Here is a 23,297-nt window from a genome sequence, read left to right on the forward strand (position 1 = left end):
CATTGACTGAATGACATGTGGCTGTGCCCAGCCTGCTTTGGCTGCTGGCCAGTGCCACTCCAGCCAGCCCCTCTATTGGAGCAAACACTTTCTGCTGCCCACGAGAAACAGCAGGATGGGCTTCATGCTGAACCAGGAAGCACTGCAGCTGTTGGGGGCACCACTGGTTTCAGTGGCCTAGAGGACATGGAGGGGGCAGATGTCTACTCCATCAGCTGGGCATGAAGTATGTGAACACCAGGGACCTGTGTGGTTGTGAGATTTCCCAGCTCCTACCATAATGAGCTCTACTTCTGGTATCAGGTCCCTAGGGCAGTCCTTGATGGCCAGTGCTGGAGTCCTCACCAGGTCCCTCTGAACAGATGGTTCAGATGACCAATAAACAGGTGCCACCGAAGTAACCCACCCAAGGCCACCTAGCCATGAAGTGGAAGGCCCGGCTTTAAAATCAGATCTGATTCCAAAGATCCTCCTCTCAACCAAAGCTAGCCCAGCTTCTCCCCCTCTCCAAGCAGCCCCCTCCCCTGTCATCTCCTCTAAGTTTCACACCCCAGCTCCTTCCCAGAAAGGGGGTCATGTTGGGAGTCATGGACTTTTCAGCTCCCTGGATCCCTACTTTTGCTCTGACCTTTCACTACAGGGGGAAGTATCTGACCTACTAGCCGATGTCCTGCCACCAGCCCCAGCAGGGGCACCCCCTGCGAGCCCTCTCCCACCTCCAGCTTCCCACCTTGACCAAGTCCATTCCCTGACCCGCCTCTTCAAGAAAAAGCCAGCAGCTCCCCCCTAGACAAAAATCACTTCCTCTTTAATTGCTGTTGAAGAAGATTCACACCATCTGCCTCAGAGGAGATGAGGGCATTTCCCTCTGCCCCCCCGTCCCTCTCCCCTCCCCAATTACCTGGTCCTTTGCAAAATATTTTAGCTGAGAAAAAAAAAAAAAAAAAGACCGGAAACCACTGACACAGACGGTCCAAGGGCTGGATTGATTAAAGGAGGCAGGGCTGGGCCAGGTAAATCCACCCCACCACCCCCTTCCTGGGGATGGGGAAGGAGGCCTGGAAACCCTCCCAGCCAACTCACATCCTCTTAGCCCTGGCTGGGAGGGATCATGGGGTTGAGGGATGGGTCTGGAGCTGCTCCAGTGGGAGGGAGGGGCTGGACAGGAAGAATAGTGGGGGAGGGGTCCCATTGCAGGGGTGCCCCCTACCCCAGATCACCACGGGCGCTGCACAGTCACAGGTACGCAGTCACGGTCACAGACACTCACAACCCGAGAGCACCCCCACCCCACCCCACCCTCTGCCCACCCCTGGCTTCCCCTACCCTGAAACGCCCTCCCCGAGTCCCTGCCCGCCCCCGCCCCCTTGTTGGGGAACAAAGCAATAAATTACAAGGTCCCTCCCCTGTCCCCTTAGCCCGCTCTGCTCCATCTCTTCTCCTTCCCGAGATAATAGTGAGGAGGGACCCAGGCTCTTGGCTCCCCCGGCCCTTTAGCTTCCATCCATGGGTGGGTGTGGGGGGACGTCCTGATTTCCACTCCTCATGGTCCCTTTCACGGAAAGGGTTGGGGACCCCCCTACCCCCTTGGGCAGCAGGGGTCCTGCCCCTCGCTGCCCTTCCCCCTTCAGTGGGCAGTGAGATTAGCATGGAAGGGGTGGGGTCCCCAGTATTGGCCCCAAGTTCCAGGGCTAGCTCTCCCACGTACTAACCCCTCCCTCTGGCGTGGCGTCGCCCCAGGAGCCAGCCTGGGTATGTGCTCCCGCCTTGGGATTGTCGAGCACAAGCAGGACTGGGTCTTCCCCCTCCACCCCTAGGGGGCGCAAGCGGGTAAATCCAAGCTCCCAGGAGCCGGTACCGCGACTGGGGGTCTGCTTCCACAGACACCCAGCGGGTAGACCCAGAGCAATCCGAGTGTGGAAACGGTGGAGAGGGGGCGTGTTGAGCTGGGGTCTCCATGCCTCGTTGGGGAGAGGGAGGTGAGTTTGTGTCTTCTGGGAGGCGTGGGGGCTGTGCCCTCGTGGGGGAAAGAAGTGCTCCCGTGGGCCGGGGTGCGGATTGGAGAGGTGAGTGGGTGCATCTGTCCAGCGGTCCGCCCGATGTGGTCGTGCCCGGCCCGTGTGGGAGTGGGGGAGTCTCTCCCGCTGGGCAACTATACCAGCGCGACGGGGGCGTCGGCGCGACCCATGCTGGCGGCGCTGCTCCGGCGGCGGGGGCTGGGCGTGGCGGTGATGCTGGGGGTGGTGGCTGCGCTGGGGGTGGTGGCGGTGCTGCCGCCCTCACCCGGGCAGCCGTGCTGGAGAAGGATGTCGGCGCATAGCTGGCTTCCAGCCTGGCGGGCGTAGAACAGCGCCGTGTGGCCCTGTGCGTCGCGGGCGGCCACGTCCGCGCCGTACTAGAAGGACAGAGATGGCCGCGTCACCAAGACTCCCCATAGGGCCGACACCCGCACGCCGTCTCCCCAGAATTTCCAGGCCCGCTTCCAGGGTCCTTTTAGGGACATCAGGCTCCCCCGCGCCTGGTTGTTTCCCAGCGGGAGCCCTCCAAAACCCCCTACCCCAATCCTCACTCACGCACCCACAGCAACAGCTGCGTGATGACAACGTGGGCGAGCTCGGCTGCCAGGTGAAGCGGGGAGCGAAGCTGCGGGTCCTCCACGCTGGTGTCGAGCGGCCCGTGTCGCGCATGGGCCAGAAGCAGGAGAACGGCGGCCACGTCCTGGGCCTGCACCGCGGCCCACAGCTGGTGGCCCAGCGGTTCCTCGGAAGTGCCCAGCGGTGCCAGGAACAGCAGCTGCTCATACTTGGCGCGAATCCATGATTCACGCTCCTCCCTACAAGACCAGAGATGAACAGGAAGGGCTCTAGACCCCCCCACCCAGGACCTCTGCCCCTCACTCGGGTAACCTCTCGGGATCCGCACACCCTAAGCGCCCCGCTTCCCTACTACGTACCGCGAAGAGTCCCGCGTGGGTTTGGTGCGGCCCCGCGTGTCGCTCTCCCACACGCGGTTGGCCATGTCGTTGCCAATGGCCGTCAGCACCAGGGTCAGCTCCCGAGGCCAGTCGTCCAAGTCCAGCGAGCGAACGCGGGACAGGTGTGTGCCCAAGTTCCGGTGAATGCCAGAACACTCGATGCAGATGAGTGCGCCCAGGTTCAAACTGGCCCACGTGGGGTCTGGGGAGGGAGTGCAGAGGTCAGCTTCCCTGCGGTGCAGGCAGCATGGGCGCCCCAGGCTTCCCCAACCCCAGCGAACCACACTCCCTCCCAGACCCCTCCACTGCCCCCTTGCGCTCACTGGGGGCCCCGCAGTCCACGCAGATAGAGTTCCCCTTGGCGTTCCGGATCGCCTGGATGGCCACTGCTTCACTTTGGCTGTCTGTGCGCAGCTGCAGAAAGGGTTGGGGTTTGTATTGACTCTCCCTTGTATTGAGCCCTTCTCCAGACTCAAGACACTCACCTCTGCTCGCCGCGACCCTCACCCCCCACCCATTACCTTGACTTTGCTGCTCTCACAGCATTGCAGACTGGCTAGGATCTGACTTTCGATGGCCTGGACCCAGGCATCTCGCTCCTCAAAACTGGCGGCCTCAAAGTGCCACGTCTGACCAGTGCTGGACACGATCAGGAATTCGAAGTTTTCCTCTGGGTGGGGGGATGGGATGGAGTCATGAGGGATGGAGTTCAAACAGGGGTGGCCTTCCCCAAACCCTTCCCCCCTGATGTCCATCCCAAGCCCCTGGGAGTGGGGCAGAGGGGTTAGGGAAGCAGAAGGTGGGGGAGAGCAGGAAGCCCGAGCACATGCAGGGGAAGGCAGGGGCACCCCCACCCCTCTGCACCCCAGCTGAGCGCCCCTCCCAGCTCCCCGCTTGTTACCTGCTTTATAAATATTTCTTAAACTACCAAAGGATTTTAGTTTCCACATTTTGCGCTTGGCTGGTTTCCCGAAGCGAAGGAGATAGAGATAGAATGGAGAGCAGAACAGAGAAAGAGACCAAGAAAGTAGAAAAAGAGAGGCAGATGGAGAGATGGAGAGAAATAGTGACAGAGTGCCAGAGACAAAGCAGGACAGACAGATGGGGAGAGAAAGCAGAACTAAAGTCAGTGGCCCCGGAGCAGAGTAGAGCGGAAGCCAAGAGCCATGAGAGTAGGCAGATCTGGAACCTGGGTCTGAGCACCCAGCAGAGAGCAGGGTGTGGGGACCAGTTATCATGACCAGTGAGGAGCCAGGTCTCTGGCTAGGGAAGGGATGGTCAGGATCCGAGTGAACACAGGTAAAGGGGACAGAAGTTTAGTCAGGGGCCTGGGACAAGGGGGTCGTGGGGTTCCAGAGGAGTCTCAGGGGCCTGGGGAGGTCACTGAGGGCAGGAATGGGGATCACTGTGGTCAAGGGCTGTTGGGGGAGCTTGGTGATCATGAGAAGCTATTGGGAATGGGGGCCTGGTGGTCACCGAGTCCCTGAGCTGAGGAGTCAATGGGTGACACTGAAGTCAGGTGCTGAGTCACTGAGGGCCACAGGGGGTTCTGGGTGCAGGGCCTGGGATGATAAATGGGGTTGAGGGCAAGAGGAGAAACTAGTGGGTCATTAAGAGAGGAAGCAGGAGCTACAGACCAATGGTAGTCATTGGGTGTGGGAATGGCAGGACTGGGAACTACTGGGGGAAAAAGCATTGCCTGGGGAATGGGAGGAAGGACAGGAGCTGAGGGATCTTCTTCTATTTTTCACTAAGTTATGTGCAGAATGATAATGATAGTCAAGCACTCAGCTCAGGCACTTGTCCTCCTCCTGCAGGAGCTGGGCCAGGGATCTGGAGTTGGGGGTGAGGGTCCGGGGTGGGAATGAAACTGCCCACCAGGGCCTCACCTTCAGCCTGCCCAGCCGAGCCTTCAGTCTTGGACGGTGTTGTCAATTTTTTCCTCCTCTGCTTCTTCACCATGGGAGAAGGAGGGGGTTCCCGACTCAGGGGGCTCAGGTCTCCAGATGGCGTACAGTCTTAGGAAGGGGGAACACAGCTGCCTCAGTTGCCCCCTCCACAGATTTCCTGATTTCTCCAAGCCTGTCTCCTCCCCTCCTCCCCGAGGTCCCCCTCGATCATGCCTGGGGAGGTGGGCAGATGAGTGGTTTAGAGTCAGACCTGCACTCAGATCCTGGCTCTGCCACTAACTGGTCTTAAGACCTTGAACAAGTCACTTAATCTTCTGAGCCTCAGTTTCTTCATCCCTAGAATGGGGATAATAATCTACACCTGTGGTTGTAGTGACGTTCTCTCTATTCTATCTCTAGGTTGCTGTGAGAATTGCTGTTACAGTTTACTTGTGTGTGTATGTGTGTGTGTGTGTGCATAAGCATATTGGCATAAGTATATTGTAAATTGTAATTTTTTAAAAGATTTTATTTATTTATTTGACAGAGACAGAGATCACAAGTAGGCAGAGAGGCTGGCAGAGAGAGGGGGAAGCAGGCTCCCTGCTGAGCAGAAAGTCTGATGCGGGGCTCGATCCCAGGACCCTGGGATGATGACCTGAGCCAAAGGCAGAGGTTTTAACCCACTGAACCACGCAGACACCCCGTAAATTGTAATTATATATAAATACTGTAATGTTAATATAAATCATATATAAATATAAAACCATATATAAATATAAAGTAATTGCATATAATTATAGTTGTATATAAATATGAATTGTATATAAATAAATAATTGTATATAAACATTAAAATGTACACAAACATATGTATATAAATATTTATAATAAGTAAACTGTAAATTGCAACTGTATATACATATTCTATCTATGTATGTGTGTATATATATGTATGTATGTATATATCATATATATATATCTTTAAACACTCCAAATACTGACAGCTGACTATGTGCTAGACAGTGTTCTCAGTTTGTTTAATCCTCAAAGCAACCTCTATCTCCACTTTACAGAGGAAGAAACTGAGGCACAGAGAGATCAAGTAACTTGCAAAGTGGTAAGCCAGGATTTAAGTTCTATCCATTTAGCTCTAGAACCCACTCGTGTTAACCATTATGATAATCACAGTATGACTGAGCTTAGTGCCTGGCCCCCAGTAGACGCTCAGTGTGTCTGCTCATGCACTGATTCCAGCCTCCAAGCTTGTACCACAAGTTCCTTTCCCACCCACATCCCATTCTCATCTGGAAGATAGTGGATGGAGGGTGGGTCCTCACTGACCGGTGCTGAGGGCTCGGGCCAAATTCCGGTCTGGCTTCAGCAGGTGCTTGGATGTCTGGTCTGGTGGTGGCTGCAGGGAACTGGGGCTGGGGCTTGGGCTTGGGGTGGGTGTGGTGGCTTCTGTTGGAAGGGGAACAAGATAAAGCTTCAGTGAGCCCCTCTGTCTATGGGACACACTTCTGATGTAGTCCCTCTTTATCACCCACCTTCCGGCTTATCCAGTCCCAGCCCCCACTTCCCTATTACCCCACCTCATCCCCCAGCTCTGGCAACTCTTTTGCCTCTCTGCCATGAGCCCCACTCACCAGGACCTTCACCCATCTGCACAGTGCTCATGTCCTTGACCAACCCGTTGATGCTGGCTGAGGGACCAAAAGCAGAGATGGCTCTTGGGGGCCTCTTGCCAGGGACCTTGACAGTTGTTCGTAGCAAGTCCATTTCCTTGCCATGGGTACTGTGGATGTAATCCTGGAGGGGCACAGAGGTTGAGAGTGTGGGAAATCTGAGATCCTTGGTGGTGTTGGGAAGCAGCCAGTAGTATGGGCTAGAGAGGACATGGAGAGGACTGAATTCAGATGAGTTTCTAGGGGATGGCTTCTCCAGATTTGGCCCAGTACTATTTCCTCCAGAAAGCATTCCCTGGGGGCCCCTGGGTGGCTCAGTGGGTTAAAGCCTCTGCCTTCGGCTCAGGTCATGATCCCAGGGTCCTGGGATCGAGCCCTGCATCAGGCTCTCTGCTCAGTGGGGATCCTGCTCCCCACCCCCGCCTGCTTCTCTGTCTACTTGTGATCTGTCAAATAAATAAATAAAATCTAGAAGAAGAAGAGGAAGAGGAGGAGGAGAAGAAGAGAAGAAGGAGAAGGAGAAGGAGAAGGAGAAGGAGAAGAAGAAGAAGAAGAAGAAGAAGAAGAAGAAGAAGAAGAAGAAGAAGAAAGCATTCCCTGAATGGCAGACCAGGTGGAGGTCCTTCCTCCATTCTCTCCCACTAGACTGCAAGTTTGTCAGGGGATGTCTCTATTTTCCCCTCTCCAGCGTGGGTACATAGTGAGTGCCTAACACATGTTTGCTGAACCTAAGAAAATGGGACTAGGGCTCCTCAGAAGTGATGGTAAATTTTGTCAGAGACACAGACTGGTATAGGTGGAAGGGTGTCCAAGGCCAGCCAGTGTGGCCCAGCCAATCTCGACCACTCACATTAATGCTGGGGTGGTAGAGTAGGAAGCCATTACTGGACAGAGTCACATATTTCTTCTTCCATTCTTTGTTCAGGGAGTTGCCACTTCGCTTCAGTAGGAAGCTCTGGAGGATGGAAAGAGACATGTGGGAGAAAAGCCCAGTCAAGACCAGGTATGTCCAGGGTCATGATCCCAGGGTTGTGGGATCGAGCCCCGCATTGGGCTCTCTGCTCAGCGGGGAGCCTGCTTCCCTTCCTTTCTCTCTGCCTGCCTCTCTGCCTACCTGTGATCTCTCTCTCTGTCAAATAAATAAATAAATAAAATCTTAAAAAAAAAAAAAAGACCAGGTATGTCCAGCCTGCCCCCCAGCCCCTGGACCACCCACCTGTTTGATGGGGATGGCTCGTCCACTCCCTGTTGTCTCTCCTCGACTGTCCAAACTCCGCTTCTCAGAATCACTGCCCCGACGATTCTAGAATGGTTATTGGCATCAGTTAGAGAATGAGGAGAGGGATCTACTGATGGAAGGACAGGGAAGGCAATAAATGAAAAGGGGCCCAAAGGTGGGGTCTAGGGACCGGGGAAGATGGGCAGGTAACAGCCAGCCAGAGGATGGGGGAGTTATCATGTCCAATACCACGAAGAGGCTGGTCCTGCGTTTGGCTGCCCGGTGCAGGGAACCTGGGGTGCTCAATCCAGCCACCGCCGCTGCCTCAGCTCGGAGCTCCCGGTGACCAACATTGGGTGAGGATGGGAGGGAAGAAGAGTAGTCGCTAGTGTGGCCCCCATTGCTAGCCTGGGGATAGATGAAGGAGTCAGCAGAACAGCTGAGATCCCCCCACCCCACCAAGCTATAGTTACATTTAGTTAGGAGGAATTCCAGACATTCCTTGATCTCATCGCGATTTGATTGCATTATCGTTCATAATAAAACTCCTCACTGTCATATGCTTTCCATTTTGCAAGTATCAGGTCATACAATTTTCCTGAAACCTTGGGAGGTTTAGGTGACTTGCTCGAGGACATTCCGAACAGCATTTCAAACCCGGTTGACTTCCAGTCCAATGAACTTTCTACAAATGGTGTCACTGCCCTTTCCCTTTGCTCACCCCCCGCCCCACACCCTCGACCTCCTTGGTTGGTACTCGATACCTGTTCCTGGATCACCAGCCCCTCCTCTGCATCCTACCAGCCCCTCTGTGGACCCTGAAACCCTGACTCACCTGCCCAGCTACAGGAGTGGAAGCAGCCGAGTGGCTTGGAGAGCTGGGCAGGGACTTACAGGCGGCCAGAAGCTGTTGCTGCTTTCGCAAGGTCACCACCTTCTGGGCCACTGGAGGAAGGGGGAGGGGAAGGACACATGAACAGGGCAGATACCCAAGACCACCCTCTGTTGCCCAATTTTGAGAACTTCCCAGGAGATAACATGGCCCCAACTTCATTGTCACCGTGGCCTTTGTGCACCTGGAGTCTTGGCAGCTCATCCAGCCCAGAAAGACCACGGGGTTATTAAGCAAACCTTCTCTGACCTCCCTGATGTCTCCTCCCTCCCACGCAGGCAGGCCCTTGGCTCCCTGCTCCCCACACACGCAGGGAGTCACCATACTCACCCTCCTGGAAGACACGGTCTACATTGAGCCCATAGGTTGCACACGTCTCGTAGTAGCTACAGCGTTTCATTTCTGCGCACAGAGCCCTGGCACGGGCATCGCCCACCACTCGAGGGGAGGAAGCACTAATCCTGTCTGAGGGGACAGGAGAGGGGCAGGAATAGACAAGGACGTCACTTCCCCAACTCTTCCTACTTGCTTTTCCCTCCGGCTCCAGTCCCAGGCTGGGCACACCAAGGACAAGCGAAGAGAGAATATCCCCCTCTTCTCTGAAGACTGGGCCCCAGCTCACAAGTCCAGCTGCAGGAGGAGTAGGCTGGGAGAGCTCTGTATATGTGTCCTCAGAGAATACCCAAGAGGGGAGCAGAATTTCTTGACCAGGTCTGAAATGGCTGAGACTCACAAGGGCCCGTCACCTTGCCCTGCAAATCCAATGACCCCTGAGCTGAGTGGAAGTTCACCTTGGAAAAGGCTGAATGTCCACGGGGAACAGGTGGACTGTCCACTCTGCATCAAGGAGCCAGGAGGCAAGTGGCGAGGGGAAGCAGACTCCTGCAGGATAGGTATCCAGACAGAAAGTGGAGCCAGCTCCATACAGGTGGGTACTGGAAAAGCTTCTCCTGGACTTGGTGGCATCTGAGAGCCCCTGAATCACTTCCTTGAGAACTCAAACTTTTCTGCCCTCTGTATTTTCTCCATCGTTTCGTTTGTGTTTTCTTTTTGAGATACATTCCTTTGAAAGGTGTCAGCCTGACCCAGCTGTAACAAGGGGAAGATAGAAGGCTTTCTATCCACACTAGAGCCTGAGATTTTCTGTGTTTGCCATGGTGGTGACAGGAAATAGCGGTGTGAGAACGCAAGGTAGGTGACATCTCCGAGGAATGGAGATTGCTCCTATAGCTGTCCCCGTCTTCCTGGAGGGTCCTCTTTTCTTTGCTTAGACCCTGGGAAGTTTTTTTGGTTTAATGACTCCCTTGTTGGAGACGGAGGCTCCTTCCGGAGGGTTCCTGCAATCCAAGTGACCATTTCCACACCTTACCAAGCTCTCACCTGTGTTGGTGAGAGCAGTCAGCTCAAGGACTCCCCCTGAAAGCAGTGCTTTCCCAGGCCCTCCTTACCTTGTGTCCCCACCAGTGCCAGTGCCAGTCCTCCTCGTCCTTCCCCCCGAAGGGAGCTCAGCTGCCCATGGAGACGGCTCACGGCCTGGAAACTGTTTTCATCCTCCAGGCTGAAGACCAAGATAACAGCATCTGCCCAGCCTGAGAACTTGCGGGGGGTGAGGGAGCAAAAGGGGGAGGTCAGACAAGTCTACTCCTCCGGACACTATGACCAGGGAGTTCTGGGAAACCAGAGCTTTCTCCCCTGGCCAGCGCTGACCCCAGCCAGCCTGCCTATCCCAACATCTCACTCCTCACCTTGGCATCAGGTGCCCCAGCTTCCTCTCGGATCAACACCAGATGAGTCTGTCCATCCACCAACATCTCTTTCTTGTGCTGCTCACCTGTCCAGAGAGGTGGAAGTGGTAGTAGGTCAGAGGTCACAGGTCACCAATTTTCCCTATGCTCCCTGTATTTCAAACTATTGTGGCTTTATCCTTTCCTCTGTTCTCCACAGCTGCCTAGTCATTGATCCTGGACTCCCGACCCAAAACATTAGCTTACTATGGCTCCTGAGAACTCACTTTCTGTCTTCTCCAGCATTTGGTAGGAACCTGTCAAGAATCGGTGGATGAGCGATGACTTCCCACTCCTGGCGTCGCCTAGCACACCCTGAGAACAGGTTGTGGAGCAGAGATTGTGAGAATTAAAAGGAGGCCAAATGGTTAGGTTTGAACACTCCTGATAACTCAAAGAGACTGGCAGTGTCAAATCATTCAAGCTGGATCCTGAAGGCACTGGATGATGGTTGGTCAGAAGAGAGCATTTGGGAAGATCAGGTGAGTGGGGTAAGAAATGATCCCAAGCTCAAAGTGGACCACAGGCTGAAGATTCTTAGCAACCCAGTCCGTGCTTGGGGGAGGGGGGGAGAGGCGTAACATCAGAGCCCTAGACACTGGTTGGAAAGTTTTACTCAATTCTAGGCAATAGAACATGAAAGACTAAAGGGAAGATGCCAGAAATAAAGAGAAGCCCGGACAAGAACCATGAACAAACAGGAAAAAAGAAGGAAAAATGGTAAGGATATATCAAACCCCAGGAATGTGCTGTGAAGATAGACTCTCAGTAGTACTAGAAAATCATCCCCCATTCCCACAAGAGAGGGAAGGGAAGAGGTGAAGGGGAGAGAGTTGAGAGTGCGATGGGTGGGAGTTCAGCCATCATACAGACCAGGGGACTGGGTTACCTACCAGGCGCAGTTCAGGAATGGAGCGGCTCAAAGTCCATTCCTGGCTATTGACCACAGCCTCTGCAATAGGAAAGGAGCCGTAAGAGAGGATGCTCCCAGCCCAGGAGCACCCCTCATCCCTCAGCCACCCCTCCTCCTTTTGCAGCTTCCCTTAACCCCCAGGACTCTGCCTGGACTGGAGAACAGTGTGGAAAGGAGAGGTTTGAGAGTGGTCCCCAGTCTTCCCATCCTAGCCGCTCTCCCCACAGCTGTTGCTGCCGCTCAGCGGTTGCTTAGCAACGGAACCAGCTAGACAAAAATACTTCAGTTGGCATCTCCCTTAAAGCACATCCCCAAACGTAAGTCTGCCCCAGACCAGGGACCAGGGTTCTGACAGTGGCGGGTTTTTCCCCTCTGGAAGAACCGGAGAGGGTCTCTTTCCTACCAGTCTGACTTGGATTCCGAGGCAGATCCTGGGAGAAGGGGTGGGACAGGGGAGGGAATGGGTCTTCCTCAATCTCCATTTCACATGAGAGAAACTGAGGTGAGGGATATCCCTCCCCTTTTTCAAGGTCAACAGCATGGTGGCCCTGACCGCTTTCCACAGCCCAGGCAATGGAGCTTGGACTTGCCTAAGCTTCCCTCTCCCATATCCTCCCCACAAGCACCCTCTGAAACAAGTGTGGGGAAGGGCTCCATTCCTTGGCCGAGAGAAGCCACAGGCCTACAGGCCTGGGGGCGGGGGGGGGGTGGGTGGGTGGGTAGGATGCTCCTTCCGCCCGCCGGGTCCAGCCCCCGCGCCTGACACTGGCCGGACGTTCCCGGGGCGCCGCAGCTGCGGCGGGAACTCTGGGATCCGGAGCCATCTGCTCCCACCCGCTCCAGAGCCAAACCCCGGGGGCCGCCCCCGCTCCGAACCCGCCTCCCCTCCGGGGAGTGTAAGCTGCACCAAGAGTCCCTAGACTCTTTCTCCCAGAAAAAAAAGACACCTCCCCCCTCCCCCCCAAAACTACCTTCTCGGTACCCCCTCCCAAGTCTCCGGGGTTAAGAATTGCCTTTGCAGCAGTTTCGTCCCCCTGAGTCACTCCTGGGCAGCCCCCTGGGGGTTTCAACTTGGCTGTGGGGCCGGGGTGGGCAGTGGGGGAAGTGATGCCTCCTATCCGCCCCCTCTCACTTCACATTCAAGTATTCATCACGTTCCAGCCCCCGCGCACTCCCGTCCAGCCCAACCACCTTCACTGCATGGAAAGAAACAAGAGTCCCTTCCCGCTGCCTCACTAGCCTGGTCTCAGCCCAGGGAAGAATATCCCCTGCAAGGAACTGCCTGCAAGGTCACTCTCATGCCACCTGCTCCAAGTGCTCAGGAGAAACTGAGGCTTCCTCATCCTCTTCACCTTCACTGTTTATCTAGGCAAGGCAAAGCTGTGTTCCCCTGCTCCCAGAGTCCAGCTGAGGCTAGAAGTGGGGTCTGGGGCTTCTCTGGGAGTAATTTCCTATAGTTACTCTGGCCAAGGGCATTATTTTCCCAGAAAGCCGAGGCTTTCTGGGTCCCCTTGAAATCAAGTCATCTCTCAGGTTGCACGTTGTAGCTACCCACCCCCTTTTCACCCTAAGGTGAAAAGGTCTAAGGACTGCTTAGTCTTTGCCCTAGGCCTTGACGGAAGAGTGACTGTGGTTCATCCACCCACCCAGGAGAGAAGCTTCCCTAGTTCAACCCTGCACACCTCTCCTCCACCCCAAGCTGAGCATTCCACGTGCCCTCCCCTCCCTGTTCTCAGGCCCTGGTCCTACTCACTAGGGGAGGCGCGGAGCTCTGCGCCCAGCAGTTCCCTGGACCCGCTGCCAGAAGACAGGCCCGGGGGACCAGGAGGGGGCCCGGAGCCAGGAGGCCCCCCTGTGCTCTTGGTGAAGATCCCGCTGATAAACTTGAGCATCTTGCGATCTCGAGTGGATGCTCGGCCCCCCTCCCGGCCCCGTTTCAGCCCTGGAGCTGGAGGCTCCAGAGTGATGGGAGGTGCAGGCCCAGTGGGCTGCGCGGAGGCGGCGGTGACAGCAGCGGCAGGAGCCGGGGTTGCTGGGAGGGTTAGCGGAGGAGGAGAGCCAGCAGGCGGTCCGGGGTGCAAGTCACTGTTGTCCAAGGTCTTACTCTTGCCTTTCCGAGGGGACAGCTTCCCTCGAGCTCCCGACCCAGCCCCGACCCCAACAGAGGTCGGGGCTGCCGCTCCTCCTCCCCCGGCGGCGGCAGCGGCGGCGGCGGCGGCAGCAGCAGAAGCTCCAGTCCCGGCGCTGCTCTTTGACCCCTTGACCCTGGGCTTGCCTTCGCTTTCGGGCCATGACAGGCGGCTACCCGCGCCCTTGCCCCCGCCGGCTTTGGCGCCACTCGTGGTTACGGTCTTGCAAGGCTTGGGGGCCGGTGGAGGAGGCGCCACCTTGAGCCTCCGGCTGCCGGTGCCAGGGTGCGGGGAGGACGAGCCCGGGACGCCGCCGCCTGCCCGGCCTTCAGGTTCCGGGCCCCCCCAGCTCGGGCTGCTGAGCAAGGGGCGCCGGGAGGTGGGGGCGCCCCCGGGCTTGGGGTCAGGGCTTAGCCCCCCGGAGAGCGGGGGCCCCGGAGGGGCGGCCCAAAGGGAGAGGCGGCGGCCGGGAACCGGGGAGACGGGGTGGGCCGGACTGGCCGGAGCCGGGGACAGGGCGGGGGGCTCGGCGCCCCCGGCGCCCGCGCTGCTCGTGCTGATCCACAGCGCATCCTGCCGGTGGAAGAGACGCTCGTGCCGCTTCTTGCCCGGCTCCTCCGCGCCTCGGGGGCTGCCAGGATCCCCGGTCTCCGCACCTCTGGTCCCTGGGGCGCCGGCTGCGGCCGCAGACGGAGAAGGCGGCGGCGGAGGTACCGACTCGAGCTTGACCAGGGTCAGCGAGATGAGGTAGGTCGTTGTCCGGCGCTGAAGCGCGCCCGCGCCCCGGCTCATGGGGCCCCGAGACCCCCGAGCTGGGGAGGGGAGGGGACTCCCCTGGACTGCCTCAGGGGGGCCCGGCCATGGGGCCGCCCTGCTCGCTGCCCCCAGCCCCCGGACCCCGCTGAGCCCCCAGCCCGGCTCCGCTGTCGCCGCCGCCTCCGCCGCCTCCGCTTGCGCCCCCCTCCCATCACACGGGGCGCCCCCTCCCCATGCTCCCCGCCCTGCGCCCCCACCCCGTTGGAGCCCCGGGACCTTGGTGCTGCTCCAGGGAGGCGCGCCGGACCTTGCGCCCCGGCCTGGGTGGGGGCGCCGAGATGGGCGGAGGAGGGCGGGGAGGACAGTAGTGGGGGCAAATAGGGGAGAGGGAGGAAAAGGGGGCAGAAAAGAGGGACCCGAGGCTGGGGTAGAGGAAGAACCGGTGCGGGGGAGGCAGGGGCGGGGAATGGGGACTCAGGGGACAGGGGCTGTGGGTGGGGGTCGGAGAGGGGGTCTGTAGGAAGGTGGGAAGCTAATAGGCTGGTGGTGCGGGGGATTCGCAGGGGCGCGGGGAGGATGCTGGGGATGGAGATACAGGCGCCAGCGGGGGAGGAAGGAGGGAAGCCTTAGGGGGTGGGAACCCACGGGTCTGGGGTCTGGGAAGGAAGGGGCGTGAGATCCGGGCGAAGGGTCCGGGGGGCTCGCCAGGGCTCGGCTCGGTCCGGATGCGCGCTGTGTCCGGGCGCTCCCCTCACATTGAGGAGGAGGCGGCCCCCCGCCCCCCCCACCCTATCTCCCCCCCCCCCCCACCTTCTCTCCACCAGCTCGGCTGTCTGAGAAGGCGGTGCAAAATCCAGGACTGGATTTCCCTCCCAAATCCTGGGCTGGATTTCCTAGAACTTGGACTCACCTACTCCAACAATCTAGCCCCCTCCCCTAGCGCACCAAGGTTAGGGAACGCGGCTGTCGGGTGTGGCGTTTAGGGATAAGGGTAAAAATCCGTATACGGATGGACAGTCCGTAGGGAAAACGGCATGATTTTAGCGGTCACCGCCAATTATGGGGAAGTTCAAGTGAGGAAATGAGGAGTCCTCAAATCCCTTTCCCAGGACCCCTTGTCTCCCCCAGGTGATTGCACGCATTCTTTTTCCCATCACCCAGCCGCCCTGACCACCCCACTCCACCCCCGACACGCAGTATATTGATGGGGCCACGACTTGAGCTCAACTGTCCCAAAGTGAACTTGTAAAGTGTTCCCTGGGGATGGAGACAAACATGGAACTTAGGAGGGTAGGAAGGAGGGGGGTGTCTTAGGAGGGGAGAGATCCGAGAACTCCAGGAGCCCAGGCCAAAAAGTGAGTCAAAGGCTCCAGCTTGAGGTGGAAGGAGAAAAATATGTCTACAGATTGACACCCCCCATACCAAAATGCATCCAGTCTCCATAGCAACCGTAGCTCCAAGAGTGCCTCAGAATCAGCAGGGATAAGCAGAGAGGAGAATCAGTGTGTATGGTGGGTGGAGGGACCTGCTGGGGTATTGGGGGTTAATGGAGGCACCAACCTCGCATCTAGTTAGCCACATGTAGGGTATTTAGTACCCCTGAATATAAGGACCCCTTCAGTTGTGGTGGGAGCAGGCCTCATTTGGGTTCTGATTCTGTCTCCTGAGGTTTTCCAGGTGGAGCTCTTTTAGAAGGTTAAAGAGGAGATAGAGAGAATGGAAAACGTCTGTCTGCTCTGTGTTCACCACCTTCTAGGGACCCTGGAATTCAAGGCTCACTGTCCTCTATCCTGGGGAGAAGGTTGAAGGGGGTAGGTCAATGGGGAATGGAGGCTGAGACTTGTCAGGGAGGGACCAGAGTGGTGGGAGGGCTTCCCGCAGGCTTGGAGACCCCTCCCTGGACTCAGGGAGTCTCAGCATTCCCCTAATTTGGCATCCCACCCTCCTGACGCAGCTGAGACTATAATAAGTGCTGTCGTGGGCGGCTCTTGGAGGCAGGAGCCCGCAGTGTGCCTGGCCTGGTAGGGGGTGAGGGGGGGGGGTGGTGGAACCGGGATGCTGGATGCCCTTTGTTTTCCCTGGGACCTGTACCCAATCCCTCTCAGGTCCTGTCCTGAGGTCAGCAGCCCCCTCTCCACCCCACTCAAGGAAGACCATTCCCAGGACAGGGGACCCTTCAGTAACTTTTTCTGAATTTTCTGGAAGAGAAGGTGAAGGAGATTTGCTAATTCTGCCTTAATTTTCCTTCCTTCCTTTGGTGGCGTCAGTTTTCCTTTCTGTTCAGTGGGAACAGAATCCTGACTCTTAGAGAAGGAGTGGAACAAATCACTTATGAAGACTGGAGTCTTCTGGGAGATTTCAGCCTCCACCCCTCCTCACGCCCTCCTCCAGAGCTAAGCAGAACTCCTTCACTGGGACCAAACCTTTTTCCTCCCCCTCTTTTTTTTTCCTACAGGGATGGGGCTTGGAGTTCCTCCCTAGGAGGCCCCATAAGGCCACTCCCCCTAGGTCTGCCTTTCCTCCCACTGAGGCTGTAGGAAAGGTGTCAGCCATTGTTCTTGGCAAAGGGTGGGGGACTGGAGTTGAGAAGGACACTAGCCTCAGAAAGGCAATGGGAAGGGGATCAGACTGTCCCCTTAAGATCCCAAACCAAATGTTCCTTCCCCAAGTTATGGTCTGGGGGCCTCTACCTTCAGAGAGGTCTGGCAGGAGGTGTCCCTGATGGAAAGAATGGCCTCTTGAACCACCACCACACCCCAGGTAGGCAACTAAGACTGGAGCGGCTGGGAGACCAGGCTATGATGAAGGATGTATTTCTCCCAGACACCTTTCAGGAACAACATAGCTGGCTTTTGTTAGCTCTTTGCCACCTCAGAGGTAAATGAGAGGAGAGTAGGCTGGAGATGACTTTCAGTTCCACCAGTTCCTTAGTGCTGGGGCCCTGTGGATAGAGAGAAACTGTTCCTGCTGGGGCCCCACCACAGGGCTGAAGGCTGGGGTGGGCAGGAGGATGTGGCGGATGGTGTTGCCATGGCAGCACTTCCTCCCTGTGTTGTCATCACTTGCTCTAATGGCACTAAGGAGGTAGAGCGGAAGGTGTATGTGTTGGGGGTGGGGAGAAGGACAGGAACAGGAGCATGGGGAAGAGAGGGGACCGAAAAGAGTCTTAGGGACTTCTTTACACTTTGGCTATGCAAAGCATACAGTCTGAGCGATAGCATGTGCCTGAGAGCCTGGGATTCTCTGCATGGTGTATTTCAGTGTGTGTGTGTTTCTCTCTACAGCTGGAGAACAAGAGGTCACCGATCCTTTGTGGGTCCTGGGAATGAACACATTATCCAGTCCCAGAACCTCCTGCCCCACACTGCTTCCTGCCCTGGACTCCCCAGGCAGGGTCCAAGTCTACCATGGGTCTGTCACGGCCTCTCTTCCCCATGCTCACCCACTTCTCCATTGCCAAGAAGTTCAATTCAGCACTGACTTGTTTTTTTATCCCCTGGGAGAAGGATCAGAGTTGAGGAAAGAGGAAGAACAACACCTCCCATATCTTTTTTCCATCCTGTCCAAATATATTCTTCCCCCGAGTTCCAGCTCCATCTAGAGGACTAGGAAATGGCTGGTTGGGAAGTGATGTGTGATACAGCAGACCTTTCTATGCCCCTGCTGGTCCTCAATACTCCCAGGGTGGAAGCTAACCTTTCTCTTACCTTGCACACTGTCCAGTGAGGCCTGGATGCTGTCCCGAAGTTCAGGATCGCCCACCCTCTCTGCCAGCTTCCTGAGGCGGCTTAGAGACTGCTTGGCCACCTCGTGTCGTCTGACTTCTGCTCTCACTGCAGCAATAGCCAGCTGCCTCTGGGCATGCATGTTGCCCAGACCTGTCTTGCCGGGCTAACAGCAACCTCTGGCCTTGACGCCCATGGCCCCCTAGTCCCCAAACACCAGAAGGCCCCTTCTGCTGTGCCCCAGAACTCCCTGCTCCTGCCCGCCCTTCCGTCTGTCGGCCTCACTTCCTGACTGGTGAGTTTCAAACCCACAGCCTGGGACAGCAACTACCTGCTGCACCTCCCACCCCCTCTAGCGTTGGCCCATGAGCTCTGCCAGCCAGCCCCTAGGATTCCTCAGCCAGGTGGTTGGAGAGACCTTAACAAACATCCTAGAGCCTCCTGTGGGAGGTGGCTAATTAAGATGGGTGTTGGTGCTAGGAAAATGTGCCAAGCCAGGTCCCAATCTCTTGGGTGCAATCCGAAACTGTTGGTGACCTACGGATTTCTGTTCAGTCTCAAACTCCAACAGGAATGTATACACACTTGGTCTCTCACCCTAACAGTCCTGCATTTCAGCTTGCAATTGTACTCTCACCACCCACTCTATACCCACCACATCCAAAGAGCTCGTGTACCTACATCTTGCTCCATAACACTTCCTCAGTCAGTTGCCCCACTGTAACCACCTCCTGCTTCAAAAGGCCAGGTAGTTATGGGGAGAACAGGTTATGGAGGAGAACAGCAACTATAACCTGACAAAACCACCATGCTCTCTCAATTACTTTCATAATATTTGTCTATAACAATAGTTTATGACACACTTTCAAATATATGGTCTTTATGATAGGCCCAAGGGGTACAGGAAGGGGAACCAAAGCTCAGAGAGGCCAATAGAGGTGAAACAAATCTATGGGTCAAGGTCTTTTTTTGTTTTGTTTTTTTAAGATTTTATTTTTAAGTAATCTCTACACCCAACATGGGGCTCCAACTCATGACCCTGAGATCAAGCATTGCACACTCCCTTCTCTGAGCCAGCTTCCAGGCACACTTGTTCAGTCTAGATCTTCTGATTTCAACTCTGATACTCTTTTTCACTATACCACCAAACCAAGATGCCTGCCAACCAGTTCCCCTTATTCCTAATACCACTGTCTTGCCCTTGATTTAGGACCTGAAAGAGAAGAGGGTGAATGAGGAATTAAAGGACAGAATGAAGATGCAGGGTGTATATGGGGTGGTGGTGACTAATTTGACCTAATCATTTTGTTTCAGGACTCAAACCTTTCTGGCCCTGCCAAATGTCTCTTCTGCATATGTTCTTGATACTAATTTATGAAGGATAGGGGATTATACCTATGTGACTCTTCGTACAGTTGGAGATAAAGGAATTGGAGGCTAAGATTACCCACTGGAACTTAGAGCCTGATGAAAGATAACTGAGTGTTGACTGTGTGCCAGGTTCTGTCCTCAGTTTTCTGCATATATCAACTCATTCAATTCTCACAACAACCCAAGAGGCAGGTGTATTGTTATTTATCCCTATTTACAGATGAGGAAGCAGCCACCAGGAGCCATAGGTTAGGCGGCAGGTAAGTGGCAGAGTTGGAACCCATGCAGTCTGACTGGCAGACTCTCCTGCCTCGGCAGTCATAGAAACTAAAATTAAACTGAAATCATCCTGTGGGGTTGAAGGGAGGTTTTTTTTTGTTGTTGTTCCCATTGCGACTGTTTCTCTTGGGGGGAAGAGGAATTATGCCTTTTCCCATCTTCATGAAAAGCATTTATTCAATAATAAGCATACTGATCAACCTCTATGCCCACCCCCAGAGTGAAAATGCGGAGACCCTTCCTTCCCCTATTCATATTCCATATTCCAGAACCCTCCCTTTTACTTTTTTTTTTTTTTTTTTTTTTGCAAGCCCCGGATCAGGCACGAACTCTGAAGATACCGAGCACACTCAGGTCTGCGCTTGTGGCTTTGTCACATACAGGAATGCCCTGGCTCAAGGCAGCTGTTTTTCACACTGAACTTCTAGCATATTCAACACCCAGTTAGGAGGGGCTAAGAAAAACGATGTGTGTACTAGTGGACACACCTGCAAATGAGTGACGATTTGTTGGATGTTATTGTGCCCAACCCGGGGCCTCCGTGGCCGGGCTAAGAAGCTCGATGTTTTGCTCCTTGGGTGTTCCTGAGTGTGATGCAATAACAACAAACAATGGCGTCATCATGAGATCACTGCAGGACAAGGGGAAAGGGGCGGGGAAGGGCGCTCCCTCGAGGGGAGGAGCCCTTTCACCCTGCCCTGGAAGCGGCACCTTCTCCCTTTTCCACTAGGGATCTCCTGAGCCTCTTCCCTCGGATCAGCCCCCTCCCAGGGGCGACAACCGAAAGCTCAGCTTTCAATCCGGGGTTTTGAAGTTTAGGCTCAGGTCCCTAGGAGAGTCTATGGAAGCCCTACCCCCAGTTTTAAGTTTCAGCCAATAAAGAATCTTAAGGAGGGGCCAGCAGGCGGGTCAGTGACGCAATGCAGACTGATTGGCATTCAGGCCACCGACGTCCTGGATTAGCCCAGAGTTTCGCCAATCCAGAGGCAGGGGTGGGACGGTGCAGGCGCAGAGGATTGGGTTTGGCTGGACACGATTTAAAGAGACAGAAGCTGTCGAGGTCCAAGAAGGCAGTCCCCAAGACCCTCCCCCCAAGTCCTTGGGACCACTTGGGTCCCCAAAGCTGGGGAGATGGTTTGTGGTGGCTTTGCCTGCTCCAAGAATGCGCTGTGCGCTCTCAACGTGGTCTACATGGTGAGGTTTTGGAGGTGGGGGAAGGTTCGGGGCGGAAAGAGGAGTGGGGAGAATCTCTAGGGGACTTCCGGTGGGAAGAGGGGTGTACTGGGGGTTCCGGGAAGATCCCGAGAACTTCCGGCGAAGAGGGAATTCCAGGGGACTTCCGTGGGAAGAGGGGAGACTTCCGGCGACCACAGGGTTTGTCTGGGGGGCGGGGGGAATGAACTGAGGGCTGAGGGAATAAAGCCCCATTCTGCCCTCCTCTGAATTTATTTCTCCAGTATAGAAGTGATGCATGAAGCTAAAGGTTCCTTTTTTATGCTCACACACTCTACTATCCCTGTTGCCCCCACTCCCATCCCAGCCATTTCGACCTCTGGTGGGCGCATACACCTCTCCGCACACTCAGTTCTTTTTTGTCCAAGACTCCCTGTATGGCTTTTGGCTGTGCTCGAGTTCTTTGGAGAAGTAACCTACTCTGTTTCTTGTAGCTGGTAGGCTTGTTGCTCATTGGAGTGGCTGCTTGGGGTAAGGGTCTGGGTCTGGTATCCAGCATCCACATCATCGGAGGAGTCATTGCTGTGGGAGTCTTCCTTCTTCTCATCGCTGTGGCTGGACTGGTGGGCGCTGTCAACCACCACCAAGTACTGCTATTCTTTGTATCCTGACCTTAAGTGGGGCTCTTGGGAGGGCTGAACTGGCTGGGAATGTTTGAGAGGTAGACTTGGAGGATCTTGGGGACATGTCTCCTGGCCCTGCCCTTTACCATACTTCATGAAACAGAGCTGATGGTTTTGTTTTCAACTAACATGGCTTTGTAAGTTCTATGAACAGATGACATCAGATGGTTATTATAGGTGCAACATAAAGGAATCTAGGACTTTTTTTTTTCCCATAACTTCCTCCCAGTACATGATCATCCTTGGTTTGGTCTTCATCTTCCAGTTTGGAATCTCTTGCTCATGTCTGGCTATTAACCGAAGCAAACAGGTAAGTGCATGCCCTCTCAAGTACTTGTTTTCCCCTTTATCCTTTTAATTGCCCCCCCCCTGCCCCCCATCCAGTCTGGACCTCTTAGTAGGCCTGCTGCTTCCAGACTCTTCAGTTGTTTTCTTCCTCTGGGAAGCCTGGGCAATTTCCCATGAGTATTTTCCAGAAGAACCCAAGGTAGATTCTTATCATTTTCTGTATAATACACCTTTGTTTCTGAGGGATGCTGACTGACTTTGCTGGGATACAGAACTAAGAGCAAGATGTACGAGCATTCTTGGTCAGCAGCATCCAGTGATTTCCCTCTGCCTATATTCTCCAGACAGATGTTATCAATGCTTCTTGGTGGGTCATGAGCAACAAGACCCGGGATGAACTGGAAAGAAGTTTTGATTGTTGTGGCTTGTTCAACCTTACAACCCTGTATCAACAGGATTACGCTTTCTGCACTGCAGTGAGTTGGTGCAGAGATGGGGGGGTGGTGCAGGAAAGCTAGTTAAGGACAATGCCCAAATGGGGAGACTTAAGAGTTTGAATGTGATTGTCTCTCTTTAGCAGCTCTCTTGCCCTGAGGCCACGTGTTGGTAGGGGGAAGGAGGTATGGATACAAATATTAGAGAATTTGTCAAGTGGGATTTCAGTCTGTAGGATACTGATCACAAACTAGCAAATAATTTCTGGGACCTTTCACCACGGGTGTTGGGACAGGGCAGCCTAGCAACTCAGCATCCTCTAAACACACATACGTGTTTTATCCTCAGATCTGTAAGAGCCGGAGCTCCACATGCCAGATGTGTGGAGAAAAGTTTCTTAAGCATTCAGATGAAGCCCTGAAAATACTGGGAGGTGTTGGACTCTTCTTTAGCTTTACAGAGGTAACATTCTTCAGTTCTCTCATATATACCCTTTCTCTGTCTGGCTTTGCTCCAGAGATTCGGAATTGCTGATAATCTCTTTCCCTTTGCTTTTTACAGGTTCTTGGCGTTTGGCTAGCAATGAGATTTCGGAATCAGAAGGATCCTCGAGCTAACCCCAGTGCCTTTCTATAAGACTCTAGATCCTTTTGACATCTCTCCTGCTCTCTATTCTCCCTAAGCTTTTCTTCCTCCCTTAGGGAAAACCTAGGGTCTGTAGCCCTTTTTGTTTGAGAAAAAGGAAGACCCTTTGCCACATCCTCCAAAGATGACCGAACAGCCAGGCTGTATGCCTTGACATGTTTAGCAGGAACAAGATCATAAAGAATAAAGAACAACTTCCTCCCTCTCTCCCTAAGAGAATATGGGAAGCTCCTGGAATGCATGAAATGGGATGAGGTCTGGAGTCATTCCTGGCTCTGTTTCCCCTCTTTTCCCTTCCACATGCCAGACCACCTCAACATATCTTGGCCTGGCTTCCAGGGTAAATCAGGGATGGAACCAGGGGAAAAATCCACCAAGAACTCTTTCTTACAATATGCAGGACCCGGTTTGGGGAAGTTCAATGAATATAAAAATAAAAGCCATTTAAACTCCAT

The 23,297-nt window shown here is 54.9% G+C and overlaps 2 protein-coding genes and 1 long non-coding RNA gene across 5 annotated transcripts; 2 read left to right on the forward strand and 1 right to left on the reverse strand.

The window, feature by feature from the left end:
- Positions 1–787: 787 nt before the first annotated feature.
- On the reverse strand, positions 788–18,259 carry AGAP2 (ArfGAP with GTPase domain, ankyrin repeat and PH domain 2). Of its 3 annotated transcripts, XM_004773264.2 has the most exons (19): positions 13,112–14,389; positions 11,339–11,397; positions 10,673–10,760; positions 10,407–10,492; positions 10,110–10,257; positions 8,992–9,126; positions 8,605–8,714; positions 8,019–8,177; positions 7,767–7,853; positions 7,401–7,505; positions 6,512–6,674; positions 6,207–6,326; positions 4,864–4,992; positions 3,876–3,935; positions 3,496–3,644; positions 3,298–3,388; positions 2,954–3,176; positions 2,578–2,833; positions 788–2,395 (listed from the first exon to the last, which is right to left on the reverse strand). In XM_004773264.2, the coding sequence occupies exons 1-19, from the start codon at positions 14,277–14,279 to the stop codon at positions 2,153–2,155; spliced, it is 3,579 nt and encodes a 1,192-aa protein (XP_004773321.1). In that variant the 5' UTR covers positions 14,280–14,389; the 3' UTR covers positions 788–2,152. The 3 variants fall into 3 exon arrangements, with proteins under 3 accessions (XP_004773321.1, XP_004773323.1, XP_004773322.1); XM_004773266.3 differs by lacking the exons at positions 3,876–3,935; positions 13,112–14,389 and adding an exon at positions 17,951–18,259; XM_004773265.2 differs by lacking the exon at positions 3,876–3,935.
- Positions 15,076–17,570, forward strand: LOC123389630. The gene is made up of 2 exons (XR_006604259.1): positions 15,076–16,054; positions 16,511–17,570. It is a non-coding gene; the product is annotated as an uncharacterized LOC123389630 (long non-coding RNA).
- Positions 18,260–20,571: 2,312 nt separating the features above from the next.
- TSPAN31 (tetraspanin 31) lies at positions 20,572–23,296 on the forward strand. The gene is made up of 6 exons (XM_013046173.2): positions 20,572–20,812; positions 21,286–21,453; positions 21,704–21,784; positions 22,107–22,238; positions 22,546–22,659; positions 22,759–23,296. Exons 1-6 carry the CDS (start codon positions 20,750–20,752, stop codon positions 22,831–22,833), a joined length of 633 nt encoding a protein of 210 aa, XP_012901627.1. The 5' UTR covers positions 20,572–20,749; the 3' UTR covers positions 22,834–23,296.
- Position 23,297: the final 1 nt, after the last annotated feature.

Source organism: Mustela putorius, unplaced genomic scaffold (genome assembly GCF_011764305.1).
Source record: "Mustela putorius furo isolate JIRA1106 unplaced genomic scaffold, ASM1176430v1.1 tig00003988_pilon_pilon_pilon, whole genome shotgun sequence".
Taxonomy (NCBI): Eukaryota; Metazoa; Chordata; class Mammalia; order Carnivora; family Mustelidae; genus Mustela; species Mustela putorius.

Coding starts and splice junctions, on each gene's coding strand:
- AGAP2 (XM_004773264.2), bottom strand. CDS start 14,279: ATGAGCCGGGGCGCGGGCGCGCTTCAGCGCCGGACAACGACCTACCTC. Junction 8,178..8,604: donor CCACTCCTGTAGCTGGGCAG/GTGAGTCAGGGT, acceptor ATCTATCCCCAG/GCTAGCAATGGGGGCCACAC. Junction 2,396..2,577: donor TCACGCAGCTGTTGCTGTGG/GTGCGTGAGTGA, acceptor CTGTCCTTCTAG/TACGGCGCGGACGTGGCCGC.
- TSPAN31 (XM_013046173.2), top strand. CDS start 20,750: ATGGTTTGTGGTGGCTTTGCCTGCTCCAAGAATGCGCTGTGCGCTCTC. Junction 21,454..21,703: donor ACCAAGTACTGCTATTCTTT/GTATCCTGACCT, acceptor ACTTCCTCCCAG/TACATGATCATCCTTGGTTT. Junction 22,239..22,545: donor ATTACGCTTTCTGCACTGCA/GTGAGTTGGTGC, acceptor TTTTATCCTCAG/ATCTGTAAGAGCCGGAGCTC.